The following is a 21280-nucleotide window of genomic DNA, read 5'->3' as shown; positions in this document are numbered from 1 at the left end:
ATCTATTTGCCATGAAGTGATAGGACCAGATGCCATGATCTTAGTTTTCTGAATGTTGAGCTTTAAGCCAACTTTTTCACTCTCCTCTTTCACTTTCATCAAGAGGCTTTTTAGTTCCTCTTCACTTTCTGCCATAAGGGTGGTGTCATCTGCATATCTGAGGTTATTGATATTTCTCCCCAATCTTGATTCCAGCTTGTGCTTCTTCCAACCCAGCGTTTCTCATGATGTTCTCTGCATGTAAGTTAAATAAGCAGGGAGACAATATACAGCCTTGATGTACTCCTTTTCCTATTTGGAACCAATCTGTTCCATGTCCAGTTCTAACTGTTGCTTCCTGACCTGCATGCAGATTTCTCAAGAGGTACGTCAGGTGGTCTGGTATTCCCATCTCTTGAAGAATTTTCCACAGTTTATTGTCATCCACACAGTCAAAAGCTTTGGCATAGTCAATCAAGCAGAAATAGATGTTTTTCTGGAACTCTCTTGCTTGTTCAATGATCCAGCAGATGTTGGCAATTTTATCTCTGGTTCCTCTACCTTTTCTAAAACCAGCTTGAACATCTAGAAGTTCACGGTTCACATATTGCTGAAGCCTGGCTTGGAGAATTTTGAGCATTACTTTACTAGTGGGTGAGATGAGTGCAGTTGTGCGGTAGTTTGAGCATTCTTCGGCATTCCCTTTCTTTGGGATTGGAATGAAAACGGACCTTTTCCAGTCCTGTGGCCACTGCTGAGTGTTCCAAATTTGCTGGTATATTGAGTGCAGCACTTTCACAGCATCATCTTTCAGGATTTGAAATAGCTCAACTGGAATTCCATCACCTCCACTAGCTTTGTTCGTAGTGATGCTTTCTAAGGCCCACTAGACTTCACATTCCAGGACGTCTGGCTCTAGGTGAGTGATCACACCATCATGATTATCTTAGTCATGAAGATCTTTTCTGTACAGTTCTTCTGTGTATTCTTGCCACCTCTTCTTAGTATCTTCTGCTTCTGTTAGGTCCATACAATTTCTGACCTTTATCGAGCCCATCTTTGCATGAAATGTTCCCTTGGTATCTCTAATTTTCTTGAAGAGATCTCTAGTCTTTCCCACTCTGTTGTTTTCCTCTATTTCTTTGCATTGATCTCTGAGGAAGGCTTTCTTATCTCTTCTTGCTATTCTTGGAAACTCTGCATTCAGATGTTTATATCTTTCCTTTTCTCCTTTGCTTTTCGCTTCTCTTCTTTTCACAGCTATTTGTAAGGCCTCCTCAGACAGCCATTTTGCTTTTTTGCATTTCTGTTCCATGGGGATGGTCTTGATCCCTGTCTCCTGTACAATGTCACAAACCTCCGTCCATAGTTCATCAGGCACTCTATCAGATCTAGTCCCTTAAATCTATTTCTCACTTCCACTGTATGATCATAAGAGATTTGATTTAGGTCATACCTGAAAAGTCTAGTGGTTTTCCCTACTTTCTTCAATTTAAGTCTGAATTTGGCAATATACTACCCAATATAGTAGCCACTAGACACATTTGCTAGTAGGCACTTGAAATATGGCTACTTTGACGGAGGAACTACTTTTAAACTGTATTCGGTTTTAATTCATTTACTTTACATTTAAATAGCTACATCAGCTAGTGGCTTCTCTACTAAACAGCACACCTCTAAAATTTAAAGCTAGTGATACTGAGAGTACTTAAAATTAGATTGGATAACAGTTGAAATGAGTTTGATAAAGTTAATGCCTATAGTCACCTGCTACAAATAGTTTGAACATTCTTTTTTTGTTGCTTCAGTATCTATAAATTCTGAAATGTACTACACTGATAAAACTATAACTGAAATTTTAAAATAAATTTACCATATCCTGCAAAAACAAACAAACAATTATTCAGGAAATGCTAACTGACAACCTTAACTACAGGGCTTTTCTAGATTATTAGCATGAATGCCCTAGCAATTTCCTAGGCCTCTTTTTTTTTAAGGTTTAAAGAGATCTATAAAGAACTGCTACATTTTAGACCCCTTCAAATGGTACAAAATGAATAGCTTTTAATCAAATCATTTCAGGTAATTAAATATTCATTTACTCCCCTACAGCAGTTCAGTCTCCTTTTTTTACCCTCTTCTTTACCCCACCGTATCCACCACAAGAGAAGGAAGAAGTTGATTCAATACTGGTACAATTCCATAGATTTTTTTAAACTTGTCAGCATTAAGTAGGTCAGTTTTCTGCTCTATTGGGTATTTTGGCAAAAGGTTTTCTTATTAGAATACAGTCGCTACTCTGCCTGGTAAGCACATACCACAAGGAAAAAAAGACTTTGAATAACTCTCCTAAGGGAAGAAAAGCTGCCTAATCTCTAGAAGAAAATCCCTAAGTCTTAACTGAATACTACCAGGAAATTCTGACAACAAAACAAAACAGAAGTAAAGAAAATTTCAATTCAAAATTTGTTCTATATAATGAAGTCTAAATACTTTAAAAGCCCTTAGTATCTAGCAATCCACAAAGATTCTGTTGAGACTCATATGAACTGTGGTGTTGGAGAAGACTCTTGAGAGTCCCTTGGATTGCAAGATTAAACCAGTCAATTCTAAAGGAAATCAGTCCTAAATATTCATTGGAAGGACTGATGCTGAAGCTGAAACTCCAATACTTTAGCCACCTCATGCAAAGAGTTGACTCACTGGAAAAGACCCTGATGCTGGGAAAGATTGAGGGCATGAGGAGAAGAGGACAACAAAGGACGAGACGGTTGGATGGCATCACCGACTCACTGAACATGAGTTTGATCAAGTTTTGGGAGATGGTGAAGGACAGGGAAGGCTGGCATGCTGCAGTCCATGGGGTCACAGAGTCAGACATGACTGAGCGACTGAGTAACAACATATATTATCAGCCCAATTCTAATTACTGAGATTATAAATCAAAGGAAAGGTAATAAATGATAATCAGATTTTTTTTTAAGAAGTCTAATAGAAAAACATCTATTTCTGCTTTATTGATTATGCCAAAGCCTTTGACTGTGTTGATCACAATAAACTGTGGAAAATTCTGAAAGAGATGGGAATACCAGACCAACTGACCTGCCTCTTGAGAAATCTGTATGCAGGTCAAGAAGCAACAGTTAGAACTAGACATGGAACAATAGACTGGTTCCAAGTTGGGAAAGGAGTACATCAAGGCTGTGTATGGTCACCCTGCTTATTTAACTTAAATGCAGAGGACATCATGAGAAACACTGGGCTGGATGAAGCACAAGCTGGAATTAAGATTGCCAGGAGAAATATCAGTAACCTCAGATACACAGAGGACACCACCCTTATGGCAGAAAGTGAAGAAGAACTAAAGAGCCTCTTGATTAAAGTGAAAGAGAGCAAAAAAGCCAGCTTAAACTCAACATTCAAAAAGCTAAGATCATGGCATCCAATCCCATCACTTTATGGTAAATAGATGGGAAAACAATGGAAACAATGAGAGACTTTATTTTTGGGGGCTCCAAAATCACTGCAGATGGTGACTGCAGCCATGAAATCAAAAGACCCTTGCTCCTTGGAAGAAAAGCTATGACCAACCTAGACAGCATATTAAAAAGCAGAGACATTCATTCCTTTGCTGACAAAGGTCTGTCTAGTCAAAGCTATGGTTTTTCCAGTAGTCATGTATGGATGTGAGAGTTGGACTACAAAGAAAGCTGAGCACTGAAGAATTGATGCTTTTGAACTGTGGTGTTTGAGAAGACTCTTGAGAGTCCCTTGGACAGCAAGATCAAACTAGTCAGTCCCAAAGGAAATTAGTCCTGAATATTCATTGGAAGGACTGATGCTGAAGCTCCAATATTTTGGCCACCTGATGCGAAGAACTGACTCATTGGAAAAGACCCTGATGATGGGAAAGATTAAAGGCAGGAGGACAAGGGGGTGACAGAGGATGAGATGGTTGGATGGCATCACTGACCCTATGGACATGAGTTTGAGTAAACTCCAGGAGTTGGTGATGGACAGGGAAGCCTGGCATGCTGCAGTCCATGGGGTTCCAAAAAGCTGGACACGACTGAGTGAACTGAACTGAATAGAAAAAATCTTATCACTATAAAGGAAATTATGGAAAACCTCTCCCTTGTAAGACATACTTCCTGTGAGGACTTTTTTTTCAAGTGAGAAATGACTTAAAACATTTTATTGATTCTACTATGAAAGCAAATTTGGTAGAAGCTTATTAGAATAAATGATTTATACATAATTATTATTTCTTTTAAAAATCAATATTGTCTACTGTGGCTCTGAAAACTCATTTTTAATCATTTGTAAATCAAATATTAAAGACGAAAACTGACAGATACACATTCAGTCAACTGATTTATTTCATATCAGACCAAAAGTTCCTGCAGAAGCAAGATTACTATTCCCTATTACGGACAGTGGTTCAGGGAGTTCCCTGGTAGCCTAGTGGTTAGGATTCTGGGCTTTCTCTACTGTGGCCTGGGTTCAGTCCCTGGTCAGGAAACTGGGGTCCCACAAGCCACAGTGCCAAAAAATAAAAACAAAAACAATGGTTCAAATGAAAGAAAGGTCAAAAACACTCTATTTACTGAATTTGTTTTCCAGAAAGTTTCAAGAATTTTGACGAATTCTAGAAGAAAAAAGTGGAAATCCTGCAAGCTAAATCACACTGATGACTATGGAACACATTTAAGCTCACTAGGAATAAGTTACGTGAAAAAATAATGCATTGTAGCCAACATTCATGTTGCTGTAAAATATATTTACATTCACTTTATCATATTTCACTCACTGTTAGAAACAAAATTTAGAAATATATAACATTCCAGATATAATATAAATTCCAGAAAAAAGCCAGAAATTCACTCGCATTCATCTTTACTTAAGAACTGAAATACATGTACTGCTAGACTTTTTATTTTCTTAAAGCAGTTTCAGTCAAAATGCTAGCCATTTTCTTCCCCAATGTCAGATGTTAAAAATAGATAAAATCAGATTTATAGTAAACGAGTAAAATTTTAGAATTTGAATGTCAAAATATACAATGGCTATATAGAAAAAAATTCCCAATACTGGCTCCAAATCTAATAAAAGCCTTCAAAATAAAGTACTTGCAGCCTATTGTCTATATGGGCCAAGAAGAGTCACAAGTTCTTGCTGGGATCTTTTCCCCATTTTAACAGCTTGGCACCATTAGTAGCAACTTTCACAGCAAGCAAGTCTTCGTATATTTTAAAGTCGTGTTTCAGAATGATGTAACGTACCAGAGGTAAGGAAAGAAGCCTCAACTAACCATTTACAACAGGGATTAAAGGTAGGTACTCACCAATATAGCCATATGTGATGCTAGATGTGTTCTGCAGCAGGAAAGGCATGGTTTTTGTTTTTTCTGTCTCAATTGTTCTCTTTTTAAAAGTATAAATAACAAAAGGTATTTTATTGCTGACAATAATGCAGGTGAGCTGAGTTTTAGGATGTATAAAAAGATACAAACACAGCTAAAAAAGAAGTAAGATCTTTAATACAGCTACTTTTCTCTACATGGAATAGAATCTAAAATGAAGTTGATGTAGACTTGAGGTGGGAATGGAAACCAATATAGCCTTTATAGAATTCAATTTGGCAATACACACGCAAGACTTTTAAATGAACACTTATCTAGGAATTTACCATATAGATATCATTACCTCAATCAGGTAACTTACAGTACCTCTGCACACACAGTGCCTCTCAAGTTTTAGCATGCATCAGAATCACCTAAAGAGCTTGTAAGACATAGCTGGGACCCAACAGAAGAGTTTTTGATTTTGTAAGCCTGCGTAGAGGCCAAGAATTTGCATTTCTAACAAATTCCCAGTTAACACTGATACCGCTGGTCCAAGAACCATACTGAGAACCATTGATACATAGAAATGGACTTCTATGAAGCCACTGAAAATGAAGTATATCTATACTGATATAATGTATATAAGCCAGTAGTGTGCTGATAAAATGGCTCTGGATGGAAATGAGCAGGGAAGGGGAAGCCCTGATTTGTAGCATTTGCCAGTTTCTTTAGTTTAACTACTTCCACCATATTTAACACCAAGTTACCAATAATATGGGCTTGCATAATTCTTTAATTACTGGTTCTGGTGAGTTGATGATTTAGAAAAACAAAATGGTCATAAATTATTGGCAAGTGAAAATTTAAGTTATGAAATTGTGTATATACGAATTTGTACGTTTATGCATCATTTAAAGATCAGAACGATATAGCCATATTAATAGCAATTACCTCTGTATTAGAGTATTAGAAATAACCTTTTTATATTTGCCTATTTGTAGTTTCAAAAATAAATACAACTAACAAGTATTATTTGGGTAACTTTTTTAGTCAATATGCAAGGGAGACAAACGATGTCTAAGTAAAGAGATGCTCAACCTCACAATCACAGAAATGTAAATTAAAATAAAATATTACTTTATTACCATCAGACTGAAAAGACTAAACAGATGGATAAAACCAAATGCTGGTAAGAATTTAAGGAAATGGGAACCCCAATACACTGCCAGTGGGAGCATAAACTGGGCAACCATTCTGGAAAACAATCTGGCAGTATTTAGTGAAATTAAGTATGGGTATGGATCATAAATCAGGAATTCCTTTCTTCAGTGTAGACTACAGAGAAGCCTTTGTACAAGTCAACAGGGGATAATGTATAAGGAAGTTCACAGCAATTCTGTTAGTAATTTTTAAGCCACACCTAGAAATCTGTTATCAGATAAATAAATAAAATGTAGAAATGCACATAAAATGCAATATTATACAACAGTCAGTAGATATTAACTAGATTTACACATTATGTTTAAATCTTAAAATAATGTTGAGCAAAAAAGAATAACTGAAATTCCCAGCACAAAACCATTATACCAAGTCCCAGAATTCAAGCCAGTTTCACCTTTCATAACCAAAATCTCACAATCTCTATTTAAAATTCATTTTGTTTCCGTGTTTCCCAGAGTACCCAGAAAGACATTATTATGTAATTATAAAGCTATTATGTAATTATAAACCTATGTGTTGAACATCATACTGAAACAACATGAATGCATTTCTAAAGTAAAATGAATGCTATCATACAACCGGGACAGATACTATTTATTGACTACCCAAAAAGCCACTCCCAATCCTTCCTTCCTTCTTGCCTCTCACTATAGAGGCCAATTAGAAGTGTCCATAAAACCCATTTTGGCCCATGAAACATTAGCAGCACTTATGAGCAAGTCACTTCCAGGAAAGCTTTTTCTTGGCCTGGATCTTTTGTTGTCCTCTGTAACTGTGGGCGGGGGAACTGTGGCAGTTATCCTAGGACCATGAAGGTAAAGCAAAGTACAAAGATATGGGCCCCAACACTGTTGAGTCACTGAAGCAACATGAGCAACTGCCTTTCCAGGCTTATGTAAGGAAAACAAACTTCTCTTTGTTTAAGCCTTGTAGTCAGATTTTCAATTACTTACACTTTTTACAATCCTTTTATTTCACCATATCAGAAACTCTATGTAAGTAATAAATCAGCCTGACAAAGTTCTAACCTTCTGATAAGGACTACTGTAATGAGTATCTGCTTAGAGTACTGCAAGAAGTCTGAGCTGAGGGAAGCATGAGACAGAATAAGAATATAGAATCAAGAAGCTCTCTAGGCTCTAAATTGCACACATTGGAAGAGCCCAGACACTCAAATTAATCAATAAGAGTATTCATCCGGAAGGTCATCTCCGTGAACAATAACTTAAGCCTTCAAGCATCAAAACAGACACCTGGAACATTAAGACTACTATCCAAAAAAACTCACACTGTTAATATTCCTAGGTATGATAATGGTATTAGGTAACGGTACTATTCTTTCAACATTCTTATGGATTTGAAAGTTCCATGATAAAAAGTAGGTGTTAATGTTAATTTCCTTGTTTGAATACTATGTTTTAGCTATATAAGATGTAACCACTGGGTAAAGGGCACAGAACCTTCCTGTCATCTTTTTACAACTTCCCATTAATTTAAAATTACATCAAAACAAAATGGTAAAACAAAAATGTTGGAAGAATTTCCAACAGTTTAGTAATAAACACTATAAAACCTGGCTAGAACGCATGAACAGCTATGTGAAGACTCTGAAATGTAAACATTACAGGTAGATCTTTGAAAAGCAACAGAACTTTTTTTTATCAACGCACTTGCTGTAAGTTTAGCATTTTTCCTCCTCTAGTACCCCCAGCCTGAACTCAGCACAGCCCAAAACCCAGAAGTGAACTCAATGGTGGAGGCAGAGAGATACCGGAGAAACCCTCTAGCTCTGGCTCAAGGACAGAAAATAGGAGTGTTCAGTCATTCAGTCGTGTCCAACTTTGTAGCCCATGGCTCCTCTAAAGGGAACTCCTCAAGTGCAAAGAAAGCAGGGAAATCACTAGGGTATTATTTCATTCTCCTTTCTCTCCATACTTTCATGTCGCAGTCCCTAGGCCTTCTGTGGTGGATGCAAAGCAACAGTAGAAAAATCAATTAGGAAAGGAAGCCTCTAGGAGCGAAAACTCTTGAGGGGACTATTCCTCTCTGTTCAGCAGAACCCTGCTTCCAAGTGGGCAGGCCAAACTCCATTATTTTTTCCTTTGCTCTCCCTGCTCTCGAGAAAATATCTCCACAAAGTTGTTTATGAGCTCTGAGCTCCCTCTCAACCTGTGAAGGTATGAATCTGATGCCAATTAACATAATATAACCTTTGAAAACAGAGAAAATGAGCAGACCTCCAACCAAATCCCTGACTGACCGGTGAGAGGAACGCACATGGGACAGATCTGAAAAGCACTGACAGAGCTGTGAAGACTGAACTGACATTGGAATCACAACCCACAGAAAGCTAAAACAAAAACATCAACATTCTCCACAGAAAGTAAACAAAACCTAGAATCTCATTATAACACTCAGATTGAATGTCCAGGATACAAACCAAAATTACTCAGCCTGAGAACCACAAAAATCTCAGCTCACATGGGAAAATACAACATTGATGAAGAGATGAACTTAGATATTGGAATTATCCCATAAAGACTTTAAAGCAGTTATTGTAAAAATGCTCAAATAAATATCAAACACTCTTGAAATAAGTGTTAAGTTAGAAATCACCAGCAAAAAAAAAACAACAGAAGACAAAGAAGAGCAAATAGAAATTTTAGAACTGAAAAATAAAGTAACCAAAAGTTGTGAATAAGATTTCAATGTCCTTTGAATTAAAATATACTTTTTCTTTCTCTCCCAATTTAATGTTTTCCAAAAAATAAAACTACTGAAATATGTCCAGTCTAAAAAAAAAATTAAACAGAAATGAAAAGATTCAGAAACCATACACCTCACTTAATGAACCAGGGGGGCAACTCCACTCTTCTTCCTTGTCCTTAAGTAACTTCTCAATGTAAACTGACCTTTTTTCAGACTCCAACTTAGGTAAAATACTACTCAATCTTCAGGGCACAGATCAAATGCCATATCCATGAAGCAAGTAAGAAAGCAAGTAAGAATATTTCTCACCTATAAACTCAAGAAGTACTGTAAGTTGCACACTGAAATTTGGCAACTATGTAAGACACATAATTTCTTTTTTATGGTTATTTACAAGTTCCATCTCTCCTAATAGATTTCTTCTAATAGATTTAAAATCCTTTAAGACCATGAAATTCTGGCTCCCATTTCTTACCTACCTCAACATCTTCAATGAACTGATTAGTACAAATTTGTTGAATTGAACTTCAGTTATTAAAAGCTCTTTCAAACAAAATATATGAGAGAACTTTGAGCTACATCAAAACTTTCAGCTTCTGTATTTTAGTTTAGTTTATGAATCAAAATCTACAGAATGACAAATAATTTTTTGCATACAAAAGAATGAAGAAATAAGCATTTACTGTCTAGCACAGGAAACTATATTCAATATCTTGCAATAACCTATAATGGAAGATAATTTGAAAAAAAAATACATATATATGTATATAACTGAATCCTTTGCCTATACTAACAAAGTATTGTAAATCAACCATACTATAGTTTTTAAAAAATGAAGAAACATGTAACATGGAAAGAGACATTTCCTTAATCCTTCTCTTATAAAAGTTTCTTTTAAAAGAAATAACATTAAAATTCAGTTCCCCCAAAGTCAGGCAAATAGAACACAAGGGAATTTAGTTATAACTTGTAAGGATAAAACAATTAAAACTGATCCTTTAAAATGGGATTACCTTGAAATTGTAATAACCACATTCAACTTCAAACAAACAGCTGTAATGCTATCAGTTACTGTAAGTAAGTATTAGTAGCTCAGTTGTGCACGACTCTTTGCAACCCCATGGACTGCAGGCCACCAGGCTCCTCAGTCCATGAAATTTTCCAGGCAAGGATACTGGAGTGGGTCGCCATTTCCTTCTCCAGGGGGTCTTCCCAACCCAGGAATCGAACCCGGGTCTCCTGCACTGCAGGCAGATTCTTTACCAACTGAGCTACAAGGGAAGCCCAAAGTGAAAGCGAAGTCGCTCAGTCTGGTCCGACTCTTTGCGACCCCATGGACTGTAGCCCACCAGGCTCCTCCATCCATGGGATTCTCCAGGCAAGAATACTGGAGTGGGCTGGCCCTCAAATTTCTTATCTATATACAACAATGCCATACTATAAAACAAGAATAGAAGGTGATTATAAAATCAACTTTCCATTCTACCTTCCCGGTATCCAATTTAACATCTATCCTTTGGCCTAAAAAATAAGATAGTAAAAGACACCGAAATCAGTACTATGTGCTGTGGAAAGAGCATCCACTCTTTGGAATTAATCCTGGATTTAAATTCTCCTTCTGGCTTTCAAAGTCATTTTATCAGTCTAGGCTTCAGTCTCCTCAACTGTAAAACCATCTACCTCATCCAGATTAAAGGAGAAAATATACATGGCTTAACATAGCATCCGGTACACAAATAAATATAAACAGCAGTTGGTATTGTTATCATTTCACCACTGGCACAACCACTGAGAAAAGTTCTTTTTCAGCTTCTCCAAACCACAGTTGTCCTGCTCTACATAGGAATTCTGATATCATTCACTCTGCTTACTAATGAAAATCTTTAATTCCTAAAATGATTCAGTATCAAGAGCCTTCTTTCTCTGTGCTTAAGATCAAACTATCTGAAGGCCTTTTGAAGAAATAAACACTACTTATGGCAGAAATCTCAACATATCACCTTGATTGTCCTGAAACCTTTCCATTAACAACTGCTACTATCCTTTCCAACTAAATTAATGACCCTTTTGAAAATGCAAAACTCTGCATCTCCACTAGATAGATGGTGTGGTGTTACTTTTTTTTTTTTTTTTAAAAACACAAGGCTTAATTTAGAAAATACGGAGGGAAGCTAGATTTCTAAATGATTCCAAAAATGATAAAATTAGAAAATTATGGGAATTCCCTGGCAGTCCAATGGTTACGACTTGGCACTAACACAGCATGGCATAGGTTCAACCCCTGGTCATGGAACTAAGATTCCACAAGCCTCAGGGGGCCACCAAAAACAGAAAAAAAATTCTGCATCTAACAAGTAATTATCCAAATCTTGATAGTCTCTGGATTTAGGACAATCGTATTAAGGGCGTGGGAGAGTACCCAAATACACATTTTTAAAAAGAAAAAATTTAACCTAACCTACTTAACAGGTCTTCCCTGGTGGCTCAGATGGTAAAGAATCTGCCTGCAATGCAGGAGACCTGGGTTTGATCCCTGGGTCAGAAAGAGATTCCCCTGGAGAAGGAAATGACAACCCACTCTAGTTTTCTTGCCTGGGAAATCCCATGAAAAGAGGAGCCTGGCGGGCGGGCTATAGTCCATGGGGTCACAAAAGTCAGACACAACTTTGTGACTAAACCACCACCATAGCGTCTAAACTAGGATGAGGCAAGTGAGGTACCCTAGCACAGAATTTAACAAGGTACTTTCAGGACCATGCAAGGGACTCCCCCATGAGGCTACTACTCATTCATTTATTCAACACATATTGGATGAACAGGCCTATTCCTTGTCCTCAAGGACACAGCAGTCCAGTGAAGGATGCAGATATACTAATACATAATTGCAATTTAGTTTGAGAGTTGCTATAATAAAGGTAGATACTACATACAGAGGTATCACAGAAGATGAAGTGGCTAAACTGGCTTGGGTGAGCCATGGAGCAATTCAAAGAGGCAATTTATCTGGAATTTAAATAATGTATCATAGTACTCCCAAGAGGCTAAGGTGGGCAGGAAACAGCATTCTAGGCAAAGGGAATAGCTGGCAAAAGCTCAAAGGCAGAATGTATTGAAAGAACTTCAAGGAATTTGGTGAAAATAATCTAAAAGGAAGTAGTGTGCTGTAAAACTGAAGTGGTAGCTAGAAAACAGTTAAGAGTTTAGGCCCATAAGGTAGGGCTCCTTAAATACCACATTTAGAAATTTATTTCACAAGCAGTAGGGTATAATTATGAGTGGTAAATCAGACCTGTGACTTAGGATAATTCTGGTTACCTTCTGTTTTCTGACTGTTCTGGACTAGAACAGTGACCTCCAAATTTTTTTGATCCTGTACCCCATTACTAAAATATTTTTAGCGTATCCTTCAATGTGTGTGCATTTATACTATATCTGGATAATACTATAGTCACATATTAATCACATAAGTAAAAAAGGTTTAAAGCATGAGATGATAAATATAATAACACAAATATAGTAACAGTCAAAAAGGAGAAACAATCCAAAGGTCTATCAAACAATGAGTGAATTTTTTTAATGTGGTACCGCCATACAATGGAATACTATTCAATAATAAAAAGGAACAATGCTGCCTGATACATGCTACAATATGAACCTCAAAAACATTAAGCTAGGGACATCCCTGGCAGTCCAGTGGTTAAGACTTCATCTTCCAACGCAGGGGTATGAGCTCGATCCCTGATCAAGGAGCTAAATTCCATATGCCTCACCACAGCCAAAAAACCAGAACATCAACAACAGAAATAATACTGTAACAAATTCAATAAAGACTTTAAAAATGGTCCACATTAAAAAAAAAGTTTAAAAAAAAATTAAGCTAAGTGAAAAAGGCCAGACACGAGATCACATATTGTATGATTCCAACTACGTGAAATCTCCAGAAAAAGCAAATTTTTAAAATACAAAGTAGATTACTGACTACCTGAGGCTGGACATTCTTTTGGTACAAGAATTCACTGCAAACATGTACAAGGAATTTGGCGGGGGGAATGGAAATGAAGATATTCTAAAATTGAATTTTGGAGACTGTATGTCAACTACACATCAAAAACAAAACTTATAGAAAAAAAGATCAAATTTGTGTTTACTAGAGGGAGGAGAGTGGAGAAGGGGAGAATTACATGAAGGCAATCAAAAGGTACAAACTTTCAGTTATAACTATGTACGAGGGATATAATGTACAACATGATAAATATAATGAATACGGCTGTATGTCATAAATGAAAGTTAAGAGGGTAAATCCTAAGAGTTCTTGTCACAAGGAAAAATTTTTTTCTTTTAATTTTACTATGAGCTTCCCTGGAGGTTCAGTTGGTAAAGAATCCACCTGTAATGCAGGAGGCCTGGGTTCGATCCCTGGGCTGGGAAGATCCCCTGGAGGAGGGCATAGCAACCCACTCCAGTATTCTTGCCTGGAGAATCCCCATGGACAGAGGAGCCTGGAGGACTGGAGTTTTTCCTTTTGTTATAATATGAGATGACAGATAAGTTTCACTGAGAGGAGAAAGAAAGAAAGTGAAGTCGCTCAGTCGTGTCCAACTCTTTGCGACCCCATGGACTGTAGCCTACCAGTTTCCTCTGTCCATGGGATTTTCCAGGCAAGAATACTGGAGTGGGTTGCCATTTCCTTCTCCAGGAGATCTTCCCGACCCAGGGATTGAACCCGGGTCTCCCACATTGTAGGAAGACACTTTACCGTCTGAGCCACTGTCCACTGAGAGGAGAAAGGGGAGACAGAGGATGAAATGGTCAGATGGCATCACTGACTCAATGGAAATGAGTTTGAGCAGCTCTAGGAGATAGTGAAGGGCAGGGAAGCCTGGTGTGCTGCAATTCATGGGATGGAAAAGAGGCGGATATGACTCAGTGACTGAACAACAACAAATTTACTGTGATAATCACTTTGTGATGTATGAGTCAAATCATTATGCTGTATACCTTAAACTTGTACACTGCTGTACTTCCTGGTGGCTCAGATGGTAAAGAATTCTGCAAGGCAGGAGACCCGAGTTCCATCCCTAGGCTGGGAAGATCCCCTGGAGGAGTGCATGGCAACCCACTCCAGTATTCTTGCCTGGAAGATCCCCATGGACAGAGGAGCCTAGTAGGCTACAGTCCATGGGGTTGCAAAGAGTCGGACATGCTAAGCACAGTACAGCACTTAAATGATGTCTCAATAAAACTGGGGCAAAGTCATGCTTACACTATAGTCTAAATATTTAGAGCATTATGTCTAAGAAAACAATGTACATACCTTAATTTAAGAATAATATTAATCACCATCTGAGCCTTCAGAGTCATAATCTTTTGCAACAATAACACCAAAGATCACTGATCACAGAACACCATAACAAATATAATGAAAATGAAAATGTCTAAAATAGTGTGAGAATTACCAAAATGTGACACAGAGACATGAGGTAAGCAAATGCTGTTGGAAAAATGGCATAAACAGACTTGTTCCATGCAGGGTTGCCACAAACTTTAAATTTGTAAAAAATGTAGTATCTGCAGAGCACAGTAAAATGAGGTAAGCATCTACTGTAATGTAAAAAGTAATGCAGGTATCTATGCAAAGTAACTTCCTAACAGACTAGAAAAGAAAGTTGGAAGAAAAAAGGCTGGTTGGGGGCCTATCTGATAGTTGAAAGACACCACTGAGACCTAAATATAAGACAGTGATAGTGAGAATGCAAATCTTTTTATGTGATAAGCAGTTAACATCTAGAGCTTCAACAATTCAACAACAAAAAAACAAACAATTTGATTAGAAAAAAGGTGAAGGACTTGAACAGATATTCTCCAAAGAAACTGTATTTGTGTAAAAGTCAACAAGCATGTGAAAAGATGCTCAGATGGCTCAATATCACTAATCATTAGAAAAATACAAATCAAAGCCATGATGAGATACCATCTCAGACCCATTAGAAAGACCATTACTGAAAAACAAACAAGAGTTGGTGAGGATGTGGAGAAACTGGAACCTTTCTCTATTGTTTTACATTGTGAAAATGTAAAATGGTGCAGCAGCTATGGAAGTAGTATGGCAGCTCCTCAAAATTTAAACAAAGTAACACAATTCCACTTTTGGGTATACACACAAAAGAACTGAAAGCATGGCCTCAAAGAGATATTTGTATACCAATACTCATAACAGCATTATTTACAATAGCCTAAAGGTGGAAGCAATCCAAGGGTCCAACAAAGGATGAATGGATAAATAAAATGTACTATATACAAACAATGGAATGTTATTCAGCCTTAAAATGAAAGACACTGATACATGCTACATGTACGATCCTCAAGGACACCATGCTAAGTGAAATAAGCCAGTCACAATAAGATAAAGAGTATACAATTCCATTTACATGAGGTACCTAGAGTGATCAAATTTATACACAGAATATAGAATGTAGGTTGCCAGGGGCTAAAGGGAGAGGGGAATAGGGAGGTGTTTATTGGGTAGAATTTCAATTTTGCAAGATTTAGAGTTCTGCAAGATTTAGGAGATTGTTGGCAAAATAGTGTGAACATATTTAGTACCACTGAACTGTACACTTAAAGAATGATGCCACTTCTGTGGCAGTCCAGTGGTTAAGTCTCCATATTTTCAATGAAAAGGGCAAGGGTTCAAGCTTTGGTCAACGAACCAAGATCCCATATACTACTACTACTAAGTCGCTTCAGTCATGTCCCACTCTGTGCGACCCCACAGACGGCAGCCCACCAGGCTTCCCCGTCCCTGGGATTCTCCAGGCAAGAACACTGGAGTGGGTTGCCATTTCCTTCTCCAATGCATGAAAGTGAAAGTGAAGTCGCTCAGTCGTGTCCGACTCTAGCGACCCCATGGACTGCAGCCTACCAGGCTCCTCCGTCCATGGGATTTTCTAGGCGAAAGTACTACATGCAACCAAAAAAAGAAAAAAGATTAATATGGTCAATTCTATGCTATGACAATCACTTCCCTGCCACAAATTTTAAATACTTTTGTTAAACATTTCACATCTACTATATTAGAAACCAGTTTCCCAAATAATTCTCAAATTATTAAAATAAACAAGAAAAAAAAACACCCAAGTAGACTTTGAACAAAAACAACTAGCATTTTCTAGAAACAAAAAAACCTAACTACAAATCTTATTTTTCATCTTGTTTATAAAGTTTTGTCTCTACTTTTGATTATAGCAACATGCTTTGTTGATATGAAATAAAACTCAAAATTGATTTTACTTCTTCCTGTTTAGGCATCTTATTTTCAGTATATCTCAGTAAATGAGAGCACACAAAATTCTTATTGGACTCATACACCATAAAAAAAAAAAAAAGTCGCTCAGTCATGTCCGACTCTTTGTGACCCCATGGACTATAGCCTACCAAGCTCCTCTGTCCACAGGATTTTCCAGGCAATAGTACTGGAGTAGATTGCCATTTCCTTCTCCAGGAATATTCATCTTTTTTTTGGATGCACATTCATCCAAATATTCATCTTTTTCATTTATTACACCCATGTTTATATTCTTTATCTTAAAAGTAATGCAAATCGTGGCAAATCACATAGTTCAAAAATGGCTACAATGGCAGATTCCATGCCATATGCTCTTATAATCTTATGCTGATACTCTTCCCTTCAAGTGGTAGGGTTCTATACTCCTATGAACCTGGGGAGACCTTCATGACTACCTCAATCAATAGAAGAGAGCAAAATAACAGTATGTGACTTCCAAAAACTAAGTCAAATATGCCAAACAACTTCACCTTGCTCTTTTGGGATGCTCTCTCTTGGAACCCAGCCAACATGCTGTAAGGAAACCAAAAAGTGAAAAACGGAGGTCATACATAGGTGTTCTGGCCTACAGCCCAGGCCCCTACCAACAGCCTGTATTAACCACCAGACACAACAGTGAGCAAGCCTTCAAATGATTACAGCTCAGGAGAATGAGCTACCCCCTTTCCTCCAGCAGCCCCACCTCATTCCACTTGTTAACAGACAAGCTGTCCCCACCAAGTGAGCCTTACCCAAATTACAGATACACAAGCAAAATAAATGACTGATAGGTCTAAAACCACTAAGTTTTGAGTGGTTTGTTACACAACAATAAATAAATAATACAAGTTCATAAATACAACCTGGAAAATGTACAAAACAAGAAAGAAAAAAAACTTTAATTATCCTAAATTTCACCACAGGTAACATTTGACACATATTTTACAAGCTTGAAAATCCTTTGCCCCAACCAAATAAGATTTCAAATGCTTTGTTTTTAACCAGCTTAAAGGGTTAAATTCTTAAAGGCAGTCAGTTGCTTGCATCTAATAAGAAATAGGAAGGAAGACTATTAGCATTCATCCTACTTTTCTTATCCTGATTCTCTCTTTCACTTACCTGTCCTGAGTGAGGTGTCTGAGGATTGCTGGCCCACCAGTATTCCAATCTGTGGATGTGGATCAAGATCTTGGGTTATAACAGCAGCTGCACTGGCCTTCTTCCTTCAAAGAAGCTGCTTAAGCCCCAATTCTGAAATTTTCAAACAAAGAAAATGCTAAATATAGATGTCTTTTTAAAATCACTTATAATTCCATCTCTACAACTGAACAGGGGCTGTTAGAGGAGGTTAAGATTACACAGAAGTGAATCCACAGATTTCACTAAAATGGATTTGGGTAATACGGATTTAATCCGGCTCTGCTTCTTAACAATTACAAGATTTTAGTGAAGACACAAATTGTCTGTGCCAGTCCTGAATATCCATTGGAAGGACTGATACAGAAGCTGAAGATCCAATACTTTGGCCAATACTTTGGCCACCTGATGCAAAGAACTGACTCACTGGAAAAGACCCTGATCCTGGGAAAGATTGAAGGCAGGAGGAGAAGGAGGTGACAGAGGATGAAATGGTTCGATGGCATCAAAGGTTGAGATGGTTCAACGGCATCAATGACTTGATGGACATGAGTTTGAGCAAGCTCCGGGAGTTGGTGATGGACAGGGAAGCCTGGCATGCTGCAGTCCATGGGGTTGCAAAGAATCGGACATGACTGAGTAACTGAACTGAACTGAATTGAATCTCATCATGTGATGAAGATTGAGGGGACAGGATCAAAATTTGGGGCTGAGAGTCAGAAGACCTGGATTTTAAGTTCACTGATCATTCTGCCTTGCTGTAAGAACTTAAGATACTTCTCTAAGATACATCACCTCTAAAAGGAGAGGACTGCATTTCTTGAATAGGTGCCAGCCATGACCAAAATATGAGTTTAAAGTTACCAAACTGTGCTACTATGAAACCGTCCTTCCTACTATTTTGGTGTTAAAATGGCTTCTTTTATAAGATGATGTGATAGACAGTACTAGTTGTGTTTTAAATACCCTAGAGTCAAAATCAAAAGTTATAACCCTACGTAAATGATCTAAAATTTTTAGAAATTCTAGTGTCTAATATTATTTACATGAATCAAATTCCTTTTACTTCTAACATTCTAAATATTCATTCATTACTCAACTAATATTATATACCTAATATATGACGAGTACTCTACCAGTGGCTGAGGAGCCCTAGAAATATTTCAGACTAATCTCTGCCCTAAAAAAATCTCCCAATGTAACAGGGAAATCAACACATAAACTTCAGATACAATTTAATGAGTTAAGTCTTCAAATAGAGGTTTTGCACCTATGACAAATGATATTAAAGGCAAAGAGTCAATCCACCCAAAAGTTTGGCTTAATAAAATGATCTGGCACAAAAGGAATTATTTCAACACCGATTTATGCTCAGTGGTACCTTTCTCTACCAGCCTCTAGACAACAGAAGGACATACCAAGTTTGCTCCATTTTACATTTCTAGCACATGGTACAATGCCTTGTAAAGAACAGGTATCAAATAGTTTATAAAGAAAAAATGACTTATTAAATGCATGAATTCTCTCTTTTTTCCCCATAGGAATTAAAGTTATAGTACCTTGAAAGTAAAAATTCTTAAGATTTTTTATTCAAAAATAATTTTAAGTGTGTATATTAATCACCCAAACCTATGATATTGGAACCTGGATACATATGCCTCTTTTGAAAAGCAAAATAAATTCACCATCGACAATCCCAAGAGTGGTGTTCCTGAATAAAAAGACTAGCAGCAATTAATATTCTTTTTTTAAAAAATATTCTTGAAAGTACTTATTTACCAAAAACTCTTCAAAACATTTTCCATGAATTATCTCACTTAATCCTGATAACAATGCTTATGAAATGGACTATTAATATTATAATTTTATAACTAGAAAAACTAAGGTATAGAGAAGTTACTTTCAACATCACAAAACTACTAAGCAGGATTGATATTAAAAAAAAAAAATAGGCTGCATGACCCCAGACAACTCTTTCATATTTTTCTTCAACTAAATAAAGAAAAAACAAAACAGATTTTTAGCAGAACTAGGAACATTTGCTCTAATGACTCTTAAAAACACAAACAAAACAAAACAAAAAAAAAACACTAAACAAAGAGTCCTTTAGTATGTGTGCTAAACACAAATACATATAACACAGTCCCTGACCTCAAAAGCCCCATACACCAGTGCAGTAATGTAAATTAACAAGACATGTCCTTTTTTTCTTTTAAATTATTTCAATGTTAAGCTTATCTGTAATTTCTTTCTCATTTACTTTACATTTACATTATTTTTTCATTTATTTTATATTTCAATTACATTTCCAGGTATTACTACATTGAGTTTTCAGAATATATAGGAAAGGCTTATATGGTTCTAACAGAGAAGGCAATGGCAACCCACTTCAGTACTCTTGCCTGGAAAATCCCATGGACGGAGGAGCCTGGTAGGCTGCAGACCATGGGGTCATGAAGAGTCAGACATGACTGAGCAACTTCACTTTCACTTTTCACTTTCATGCACTGGAGAAGGAAATGGCAACCCACTCCAGTGTTCTTGCCTGGAGAATCCCAGGGACAGAGGAGTCTGGGGGGCTGCTGTCTATGGGGTTGCACAGAGTCGGACACAACTGAAGCGACTTAGCAGCAGCAGCAGCAGCAGCAGCAGAGTATGGTTCTAAAGTTAAATTGAGTTAAAAATTGGAAGACATTGGAAACTTACTTTATATGGACATCCACTTTCAGATAATCACATTATAAAAAACCTACAGAATAAGGAGAGTTGAAATTCATTTTCAATACATGCTCTAACAAAACAATTTCAGATGTAAGTTGCATAATATATTTTTAGCATACAATGTGTTTTACTTCATTTTTTCCTTAGCCTGATTCTAGAACAGACTATAATGCTTTTGATGTTTTACTTTCAGTTTTAACAATTATGTTAAAAAAGAACTAAATACCAAAATAACAATAGGTGCAGCAAATGCTTTTTAAATATGCCAGAAATTGACTGGGTACGTAACTACTAAAAACACTTTACATGTAGTTCATTTGATCATGATGAACTAATACAATTAAAGGAACATGGAGATTTATCTCAGCCACTTCATGGGAAATAGATGGGAAAACAGTGGAAACTGTGTCAGACTTTATTTTTCTGGGCTCCCAAATCACTACAGATGGTGACTGCAGCCATGAAATGAAAAGACGCTTACTCCTTGGAAGGAAAGTTATGAGCAACCTAGATAGCATATTCAAAAGCAGAGACATTACTTTGCCAACAAAGGTCCGTCTAGTCAAGGCTATGGTTTTTCTGTGGTCATGTATGGATGTGAGAGTTGGACTGTGAAGCTGAGCGCCCAAGAATTGATGCTTTTGAACTGTGGTGTTGGAGAAGACTCTTGAGAGTCCCTTGGACTGCATGGAGACCCAACCAGTCCATTCTGAAGGAGATCAGCCCTGGGATTTCTTTGGAAAAAATGATGCTAAAGCTGAAACTCTAATACTTTGGCCACCTCATGCAAAGAGTTGACTCATTCGACTCTGATGCTGGGAGGGATTGGGGGCAGGAGGAGAAGG

General features: G+C 37.2%; 1 protein-coding gene across 14 annotated transcripts in view; it reads right to left on the bottom strand.

Annotated features, from left to right (window-relative positions):
• Positions 1-21280, bottom strand: part of NUMB (NUMB endocytic adaptor protein) — a 161657-nt gene that overhangs the window by 97412 nt on the left and 42965 nt on the right. For 11 of the 14 annotated variants that reach the window (XM_070377575.1, XM_070377568.1, XM_070377580.1 and 8 more), the window contains exons 2-3: positions 17697-17828; positions 17069-17111 (exon numbers count right to left, since the gene is read on the bottom strand). Coding sequence is in view for 11 of the 14 variants with exons in the window: in XM_070377568.1 (XP_070233669.1) it covers positions 17069-17110 (42 nt within the window). In the remaining 3 variants the exon portion in view is untranslated. Of the gene's footprint in view, positions 1-17068; positions 17112-17696; positions 17829-20420; positions 20464-21280 lie in introns of all 14 variants that reach the window. The other 3 variants (XM_070377574.1, XM_070377576.1, XM_070377569.1) reach the window with 2 other exon arrangements.

Source organism: Bos mutus, chromosome 10, assembly GCF_027580195.1.
Source record: "Bos mutus isolate GX-2022 chromosome 10, NWIPB_WYAK_1.1, whole genome shotgun sequence".
NCBI classification, from domain to species: Eukaryota; Metazoa; Chordata; class Mammalia; order Artiodactyla; family Bovidae; genus Bos; species Bos mutus.
Note: the sequence above shows the minus strand (reverse complement) of the source record. Positions and strands in the feature narration are given on the sequence as shown.